We start from the raw sequence: 10,534 nt of genomic DNA, 5'->3' as shown, positions 1-10,534 counted from the left end.
TTATGGCTTTAAACCTTTATTTTTCTGGTAGCATCATCTATTTATTTTCTGCATCAAGATGATATTTGATCCTAAGCTTGTCTACCTTGTTAAAGACCACATTGCACAATGGTTTTTTTTCACTGGCCAATATGAAGAGCTCTGTAAACATATTTGGGCTTCAAAAGTTACACAGCAATCAAGATTTAATTTTATTTGATATCATCCATTCTGTAACTGTTCTTTTAACTTTGCATATTTTAGTTGTTCCTAAAAATTAAAAAATCAATTAATAAAAAAAAAACATTGTTTTATTTTTCACAATAATAATATATTGCTAATAAAAACTAAATAAAACAGGAGTTCACATGATACCTCGCCTGTTGAAATATTTAGTTAATAAATTCTAAAACTTTGGTCAAGGTCAAACAAAAACTATTAGATGCAAACATAATCCCCATATGTAAAACCTGACAGCTGGGTGTAAAAAGTGAGACCAAGGCCAATTTATATACAGAATGTTAGTTAAATAAAATCTTGTTAAAACAAATCCATAAACCAACTATTGACAACCATCCTTTCAAACCCACATGTACTTGTCTAAATTATATTTAATATTCATGGTTTTCAGTGGTTATATCTTAATGTTTTGTTATATAGGGGAATTCAGTATTGATGGCTCATATTTGACAGTCTCAGTTAAATAAATTAACAACTTCTCTTGGTCTCTGATTGTTACAGCTTTATAAACTCTTTTTATTGTTATATGCGATATATGTACATTGTCAGAAAATATAAAAATTATATGTTTGAGGTAAAGAAACAGGACATAAAGCTAGCTAGTACATATATTTTTTTTAACCTGCATTTTACAAACTGCACTTGAAACTTTAATTGTTTAAATCCAAATAATTATCTCAAAGAAATTGACATAATATAAATGGGGACCGCTAAGAGGACCCCAAAATGAACTGTTATGTAAAAATGTAAAAAGAAATATCTGCATTACAGCTTGCACAACATGGGAGCGTGATAACAGGAAACTTCATTTGTACAAGTACAAATAAGGCAAAATGTATTTGTGTACCTTTTATTTGTACAATAGTTGGTAGATTGCAGGGATAACCAATTGTGTGTGCCAACTCTTTATATAAAATATTGTTGGTTTCTTACACTTGAATGTACTCTAATAAGTCCAATTTTAAAGTTATGTAGCTTTATCAACATTTCTGATCAAATTTAGATATTGCATAACCATACACAGATATACATCTAGATTTTTTGAAAGGCATTGAAAATCTACAGAAATAGTTTTAAGATTTATTAGTATTGTAAACAAGAATGTGTCCATAGTACACAGATGCCCCATTTGCACTATCATTTTCTATGTTCAGTGGACAGTGATATTGGAGTAAAAATTTGAATTTGACATTCAAATTAGAAAGATCATATCATAGGGAACATGTGAACCAAGTTTCAAATTGATTGGACTTCAACTTCATCAAAGACTACCTTGACCAAAAAAATTAACCTGAGGCAGCACAGATGGTTATGTAATTATATCAATATTTCTGATCAAAACAAAACTAATTTGAAACTAAATTAAGATCCAACATTTCATTTAAATATTGGAAAACCATACTGAATCCTACAAAGATACATATCTCAATTCTTTTTTAACGCATTGAAAATCCAAAGACTATAGTTTAAAGATTAATTATTACTGTAAGAAATCGTTTAGCATGAATATGATTTAAACAACTATGAGCTTATAAACTATTTGTACTTGCTAACTTACTTTTGAATGTACTCTAGTTTAAAAATTAATCATTATTGTTAGTAATCATTTAGCATGGATATGATTATCAAAAATAGCTTGTAAACTATTTGTACTTGCTTACTTACTTTTGAATGTACTCTAGTAAGTCAAATTTCAAATAAATAAATTATGTAATTTATTATTTCAACATTACTGTCAAAATTAAATCAATTTGAAACTTAATTAAAATTCATCATTTGTTTTAAACTTTTGCAAAACCATACTGAATCATGCAAAGATATGTATCTCAAATTTTTTTAATTCTATAGTTTTAAGATTAATTATTATTGTTAGAAATCATTTGTCATGGGCATCAACAATGATTATTAAAAATAGATTATCAAATTTTAGTGAAATGTACTTTTTAATATCTGCAAATTTGATTTAACAAAACATGTTAATCTGTGAGATACTGCTCACTTATAATGATACCCCTGCTCCTTTAAAATCATAAGGTAAACAGAAAATTGTAGAGTGATGAATCTGAAAACGCATCACACTGTATACTCATCAATCAAACTAACTATATGTACAATTTTTGGCAGGTGAAAAGCCAATTGCTTATTATGAAAGAATTTATCTCAAGGGTTTAAAACGCAAAAGCTATTTTCAGTTCTGTCTTATCTTTGAACTCTTCAATCTAAAAAATAATTTTGTGTGAAACTTCTCAAATCAGTGCTAGGAACTGTCTTCCCCTTGCAATGAAGTGAGAAGTTTTGTTCCATATTGAAGGTCTCATGTGTTTTGATATTGTATCCTGCTTTTATACACCATATACATGTAATATCATTTCAGTTAGATGACATGAGATTTTTTTCATTTTGGGAGATACATATAACTAGAGGCTCTAAAGAGCCTGTGTCGCTCACCTTGGTCTTGTGCATATTAAACAATGGACACGGATAAATTCATGACAAAATTGTGTTTTGGTGATAGTGATGTGTTTGTAGATCTTATTTTACTAAACATTCTTGTTGCTACAATTATCTCTATCTATAATGAACTTGGCCCAGTAATTACAGTGGAAAATATTTTCTAAAAATTTACAAAAATTTATGAAAAATGTTAAAAATTAACTATAAAGGGCAATAACTCCTTAAGGGGTCAATTGACTATTTTGGTCATGCAAAACTTATTTGTAGATATTATTTTGCTGAACGTTATTGCTCTATACAGTTTATCTCTATCTATAATAATATTCAAGATAATAGCCAAAAACAGCAAAAATTCCCTAAAATTACCAATTCAGGGGCAGCAACCCAATAACAGGTTGTCGGATTCATCTGAAAATTTGAGGGCAGATAGATCTTGACCTGATAAACAATTTTACCCCATTCCAGATTTGCTCTAAATGCTTTGGTTTTTGAGTTATAAGCCAAAAACTGCATTTTACCCCTATGTTCTATTTTTAGCCATGGCGGCCATCTTGGTTGGTTGGCCGGGTCACGCCACACATTTTTTAAACAAGTTACCCCTATGATGATTGTGGCCAAGTTTAGTTTAATTTGGCCCAGTAGTTTCAGAGAAGAAGATTTTTGTAAAAGATTACTAAGATTTACGAAAAAATGGTTAGAAATTGACTATAAAGGGCAATAACTCCTTCAGGGGTCAACTGACCATTTTGGTCATGCTGACTTATTTGTAAATCTTACTTTGCTGAACATTATTGCTGTTTACAGTTTATCTCTATCTATAATAAAATTCAAGATAATAACCAAAAACAGCAAAATTTTCTTAAAATTACCAATTCAGGGGCAGCAACCCAACAACAGGTTGTCCGATTCATCTGAAAATTTCAGGACAGATAGATTTAGACCTGATACACACTTTTACCGCATGTCAGATTGGCTCTAAATGCTTTGGTTTTTGAGTTATAAGCCAAAAACTGCATTTTACCCCTATGTTCTATTTTTAGCCATGGCGGCCATCTTGGTTGGTTGACCGGGTCACTCCACACATTTTTTAAACTAGATATCCCAAAGATGATTGTGGCTAAGTTTGGATTAATTTGGCCCAGTAGTTTCAGAGGAGAAGATTTTTGTAAAAGATTACCAAGATTTACGAAAAATGGTTAAAAATTGACTATAAAGGTCAATAACTCCTATAGGGGTCAACTGACCATTTTGGTCATGTTGACTTATTTGTAAATCTTACTTTGCTGAACATTATTGCTGTTTAAAGTTTATCTCTATCTATAATAATATTCAAGATAATAGCCAAAAACAGCAAAAATTCCCTAAAATTACCAGTTCAGGGGCAGCAACCCAATAACGGGTTGTCGGATTTATTTCAAAATTTGAGGGCAGATAGATCTTCACCTGATAAACAATTTTACCCCATGTCAGATTTGCTCTAAATGCTTTGGTTTTTGAGTTATAAGCCAAAAACTGCATTTTACCCCTATGTTCTATTTTTAGCCATGGCGGCCATCTTGGTTGGTTGGCCGGGTCACGCCACACATTTTTTAAACTAGATACCCCAATGATGATTGTGGCCAAGTTTGGTTTAATTTGGCCCAGTAGTTTCAGAGGAGAAGATTTTTGTAAAAGTTAACGACGACGGACGACGGACGACGGACGCCAAGTGATGGGAAAAGCTCACTTGGCCCTTCGGGCCAAGTGAGCTAAAAATAAACCATAGTCTTTTAGATTGTCAATTGATTAATTGCTGGAAGCTTATAGTTTTGATTTTTTTTTAATCCAAAAAAATACTTGGTGGCTCAGAAATGTTTTACCTTCTCTAAGACAAGTATTTTTGTAAATACATGTATCTGATCATTTAAGTTTTGACAATTTTTGCATTGCTAAAGAAACTTACTTTTCGTGATACAGAGGGTCTGACTTTAGCCTCGTGTAATGTTAAAGAAAATTCCTGTTTGTAACACAGAGGGTTTTATTTTTGCTTTGTGTATAAATGTTAAAGATGTTAAAGAAAATTCCTGCTTGTAACACAAAAGGTTCCATTTTATCCTTTTGTTTTGTTAAAGAAACTTACTTTTTGTGATACAGAGGATCTGACTTAAACCTTGTGTAATGTTAAAGATAATTCCTGTTTGTAACACAGAGGGTTCCATATATCCTTTTGTTTTGTTAAAGAGACTTACTTTTTGTGATACAGAGGGTCTGACTCTTGTGAATGCTGTATTGAAATGCTCCTTATTTACTTCTATTGTACTTGTACCCTGACTAGATATCATAACTTTTAAAGCAGACATTGAAGCTTCTCTTACTAAGGCTGCTAAATCTGCTCCTCTGAAAAAGATAGTGTTAATTAAGTAAATTCATAGAAGAATATTTTCTAAACAGTTTTATACCATTGCCTTTAACCAATTAAATTTCGTATGTATACACACCTTTTTTTTATCATAAAAATACTATGCTATTACACAGTATAGTCAAATATAGTATGACTTGTGGTATGATTCATCAATTTTACAAAATGTAACTAAGATCTGTAACTCATAGTTAATAAACCATAATAAATGCATATTAAAAATTATGACAAAATCTGAAAGGTCAGCAATTTTTTTCATCAATCAAATGAACCAGTACTACTGTCAAGAAATTTTCCTAATCCAAGACCAGTAGTTTCAGTAAGAGGGATTCAAATTAAAACACCTCAATAATAAACTCTTTCTGTTGTACCTTATCTTTAATCTAGTCAATGTCTCCAAGCTAAGCAAACTAAGTTTGTTTTAAGTACAGTTTTAACAATTTATTACAAAACTTTTCAAGATATAACTAGAGATAGGAACTTTACTCTAGACAATTGAATCCTCATTTACAAAATCCCTTTCATCAAATATTTTTGATCTTTACAGGGTTAAAATTGAAGATATGTAAATACTTACGTAAAACAATTACACCTTTCATCTTTAGCTAAGGATTCTAAATCTACATCCATTGAAAGTTTGGGTTTTGTTCCATTCTGAATGCAAAAAGCATAAAATATTAAACATTAATTTGATACTTTTTTACAGGAATTAGTTTTGTAGGATTTAGAAAATGCCAGTACTTTCAAAGACAGGTACAATGGGAACTATTCCATATTAATTTGCACAGAATCTGTTTACATTTCTTGAGATATTTCTTCATTTCATCATTACAGAAAGTTTAAAACTTTTTATTAAGGCTTGTGTTAATACACACATCATTTTATATGTATGGACATGACCTTTTTTCTAGGAGCTAATATAATAAATAAATAAGCTTAAGCATGGAGGGTGTAGATTTTCGTATTATCCTAAGGATGTGTAGAAGAAATAAATATATACCCTGGTGATAGTTTTGAGTATATCTAATCTGTCATCAGGACAAGGCAATCCTACATACAACGTCTTATCTAACCTGCCTGGCCTTAAAATGGCAGGGTCTATTATATCTGTAAAATATTTTAAAACAAAATAAAGAACAGTTCACAATATATAAAACTGGTGACACAAATATATGTCGGTCTTGTTTACCAGCAAACTGCCATATTACTGCATCCCTTTGTAAGTAATAATAAATCAATAAAATTCAACCCATCAGAAAATTGCACATACATCAAATTTGTTAGAATATGGGTAAAGAGTTTAAATTGAGATGCATGTATTCAGATGTTAATACAAAAGCATTACAAATATCAAAGGTCTTTCACAAGTTTCTATCAAAAACCAATATAATTAGAAAAAATATGAAAAAATTCAAACATCATTGAAACAAGAGTAGGAGGTATACATCCTAACATGCTGCTTCTAGTTAAGTTTCCTTATATGCCTTGTTTGGATCTAGAAATTTGATATCATCAACAATTTCGTTTAGATTTATAGATATATCATTAAACTAAAGGCTCTTTAACCTGTGTCGCACACCTTGGTCTATGTGCATATTAAACAAAGGACACAGATGGATTCATGACAAAATTGTGTTTTGGTGATGGTGATATGTTTGTAGATCTTACTTTACTGAACATTCTTGCTACTTACAATTTTCTCTATCTGTAATAAACTTGGCACTTTAGTTACAGAGGAAAATATTTTGTAAAAACTTACAAAAATTTATCTAATTAATGAAAATAGTTAAAAATTGACTATAAAGGGCAGTAACTCCTTAAGGGGTCAACTGACCATTTTGGTCATTTTGACTTAATATTAATTGTAGATCTTATTTTGCTGAACATTATTGCTTTTTACAGTTTATCTCTATCTATAATAGTATTCAAGATAATAACCAAAATTTCCTTAAAAATTACCTATTGGGGGCAGCAACCCAACAACCAGCTGTCCAATTCATCTGAAAATTTAAGGGTAGATAGATATTGACTAGATAAACGATTTAACCCCTTTTTGTTCTAAATGCTTTGGTTTCAGACTTATAAGCCAAAATCTACATTTTACCCCTATGTTCTATTTTTAGCCATGGTGGCCATCTTGGTTCGTTTGGCAGGTCATCCTACACTTTTTTTAAACTAGATACCCAATGATGATTGTGGCCAAGTATGGTTAAATTTGGGCAAGTAGTTTCAGAGGAGAAGATTTTTGTAAAAGATTACAAAATTTATGAAAATTGGTAAAAAATGACTATAAAGGGCAATAACTCCTAAAAAGCAGTCAACTAACCATTTTGGTCATGATGATTTATTTGTAGATCCTACTTTGCTGAACATTATTGCTGTTTTCAGTTTATCTCTATCTATAATAATATTCAAGATAATAACTGAAAAATTTCCTTAAAATTACCAATTCAGGGGCAGCAACCCAACAACCGGTTGTCCGATTCATCTGAAAATTTCAGGGCAGATAGATCCTGACTTGATGAACAATTTTACCCCATGACAGATTTTAAGTTTGGCCCCGTAATTTCAGAGGAGAAGATTTTTGTAAAAGTTAACGATGATGGACAACGACAATGAACGACTGACGCCAAGTGATGAGAAAAGCTCACTTCAGCTAAAAATATAAGCAATCTATCTCTGAACAATATTTTTTAAATATGATTCATCATTAGGGGAATTAAAACTCTATCCTACCAGGTCTATTAGTAGCCCCCATTATAAATACACTCTTCCTCTCCTCTAAACCATCCATCTCTGTTAACAGCTGGTTTACTACTCGTACACTGGATCCACCCTGTAACACATCAAAATAAACAAATACATGTATAATAATTATCTCTCATGCAAAAACTTTTTTCAATAACAATATTTGTAAAAATTTGTTTCACATTTCATATTTATGCTTATATTTGTACTGCTAATATTTACTATACGTCCTTCTTCTTTCTTTTTATGGTATCCAGTTATCCATCAGATTTTTGATGATTTCTAACTGCTGTCCTACTTCATATGTTGTTATTTATAGTTTTACTATGTTTGTGACATCTTTAATCAATAACAGTAAAAACCATAAAGAATATTGCAAACCATAAAATATTGTTTTGAAAATGCTCATCCCCTGGTCGTTCAGGACTATTATTGATTATTTTTATATCATCAGTTGCCAATATATATTTTTTTCTAATTCAAATTTATTTACCGATTTAATTATTCGATAAAAGCTTAACAATTTTATAAAAGGTCAGGTGATAACAAAACAACTAGTACTATACCTCTCCAGAGTCGGACCTTCTTGGACATAAGGCATCTAATTCATCAAAGAATATAACACATGGTGATGAATTCCTGGCTCTCTGGAATACCTGTCTCACTGCTCTCTCACTTTCTCCTACATACTGTGTTTATATACAAATTATGTTACGCTTTCTCCTACATATATATACTGTGTTTATATACAAATAATGTTACACTTTCTCCTACATACTGTGTTTATATACAAATAATGTTACACTTTCTCCTACATACTGTGTTTATATACAAATATTTTTACAAATTAAACATGTAAGACTATTATAAAATATTTGTAAACTTCATTACTGGTGTCAATATCTTGCATAAAATACGTCATTTACAGTTCATGATCAAACGTACTATTAACATCTGATGTTCAGTGGTAGTTGTTTGTTGATGTAGTTCATAAGTGTTTCTCTTTCTTATTTTTTTTACATAGATAAGACCATTGGTTTTCCGGTTTGAATGGTTTTACACTGGTCATTTTTTTGGGCCCTTCATACTTGCTGTTCTGTGTTCTGCCAAGGTGAAGTGTTTAAGACCGTACTTTAACCTATAATGGCTTACTTTTACAATTTATGACTTGGATGGAAAGTTGTCTCATTGGCACTCATACCACATCTTCTTATATCTATTAAAACTATTATAATTATAAATAATTTACATATTTCAATATTTCAATGTCTTCCTATCATATAAATAATTTTCATTTGATTTGTTGAAAAATTATCAAAAGCTATGTAGATTATAAATGAAGTTATAACTTACCATGTTTAATAGTTCGGGTCCCTTCACCGATATGAAGTTGATTCCAGATTCATTTGCTACTGCCTGAAATTAAACAAATTTTACTAAGAACTATTTGTGTTATTATAAGTTCCTGACAAAGGTACTCTTAGGGCACTCATGCTTTCTCCATCAATAAAAACTTACCACCACTTTAAAGTGATGTTTACCACAACAAACAATCAATCACAAAAACTGATGCTACAACAGTACACAATTTTTAAAATACAGTAAAACCTGTTTGTATCAGGACATCAAGAAACCTATGTTAAACAAACACCTGTCAATTCCGAGTGGTTTTGAAATTTTAGTGACTGATTTAGCGAAAACATTCAATTTATTCTTATTTGTAGGCTACAACCAATGTATATTTGATTTTAAGCCTTCCACATAACCTTTCTTTGTGCAAAAATCAGGAGATCCATATTAAAAGTTTGTTAATTTGCCTGTCATTGACTCAGATACAAAAAGGTGATTCTTTTTGGCCAAAGGACATCCTTTTACCCCTGATTTTGTCTTAACCCCAAGGTGTATAAATTTTGAACTTAAAAGTTAGATAAAGATTACCTTTGCCAGTAAAGTTTTTCCACATCCAGGTGGTCCTGCCAACAGTATGCCTTGAGCTTTAGATAAACCTAAATCTTTAAATGCTTCTGGGTGTCTAACTGGTGCCTATTTATGTCAAATTTATAATAGAATAGCTATTAGACATTGAAAGTCATTTTCGAAACGGATAAGAGTACATATCTACAATAGAAACATATGTCAGGTAAATTGTTCTTTTAATAAAAATTCAAAACAAATAAATATCATCTATTTTTTTTCATCCCTTTAATAAACAGAAAATTTAAAACAGTTTATTAATGTCACTGAAGAGGTAATTTTTTATGTCAGATTAAAGACTTTCAAATGACTTTACAATAAAAACTGACAACAATAATTCATACCAAAATAGCTAGTTGTAGATCTTCTCTAACAGCATGAAGAGCACCTATATCATCCCATGTAACATCTGGTATGGTAGCAAATCCTTCTCTTTTGGCAGAAGGCTGAACATGTTTTAAAGCTTCCTAAATTAATTAAAAAATAAATGAATGTGTCTATGAGCCATATATGTCCCTCCTTGTGAATATGCATCAGTCAACTTCAACACACAGATGCAAGATTCTTGTTTTTAAGACTGTTTTGCGATTTCAGGCATTGTGTATGAGTTGCATATCATTTGGTTGAGGCAAATTAATGTTACAGAATAGAAATGACAGATTTAGTAAGTTTAAAGGGACACTTCAGAAGTGGTGCTACCCAATTTTGACATTGATCTGTGTTTATTTAAATTTGTAATAA

General features: G+C 30.7%; 1 protein-coding gene across 1 annotated transcript in view; it reads right to left on the bottom strand.

The window, feature by feature from the left end:
• The window catches only part of LOC143067526 (nuclear valosin-containing protein-like), a 30,817-nt gene continuing 20,283 nt past the window's right edge, over window positions 1–10,534 (bottom strand). Inside the window, exons 16-24 of the mRNA XM_076240845.1 lie at window positions 10,138–10,260; window positions 9,758–9,862; window positions 9,173–9,235; window positions 8,386–8,508; window positions 7,808–7,907; window positions 6,072–6,178; window positions 5,649–5,725; window positions 4,902–5,049; window positions 1–249 (exon numbers count right to left, since the gene is read on the bottom strand). Of these exons, the coding sequence (XP_076096960.1) occupies window positions 202–249; window positions 4,902–5,049; window positions 5,649–5,725; window positions 6,072–6,178; window positions 7,808–7,907; window positions 8,386–8,508; window positions 9,173–9,235; window positions 9,758–9,862; window positions 10,138–10,260 (894 nt within the window). The 3' untranslated portion in view covers window positions 1–201. The remainder of the gene's footprint in view (window positions 250–4,901; window positions 5,050–5,648; window positions 5,726–6,071; window positions 6,179–7,807; window positions 7,908–8,385; window positions 8,509–9,172; window positions 9,236–9,757; window positions 9,863–10,137; window positions 10,261–10,534) is intronic.

Source organism: Mytilus galloprovincialis, chromosome 3, assembly GCF_965363235.1.
Source record: "Mytilus galloprovincialis chromosome 3, xbMytGall1.hap1.1, whole genome shotgun sequence".
NCBI classification, from domain to species: Eukaryota; Metazoa; Mollusca; class Bivalvia; order Mytilida; family Mytilidae; genus Mytilus; species Mytilus galloprovincialis.
Note: the sequence above shows the minus strand (reverse complement) of the source record. Positions and strands in the feature narration are given on the sequence as shown.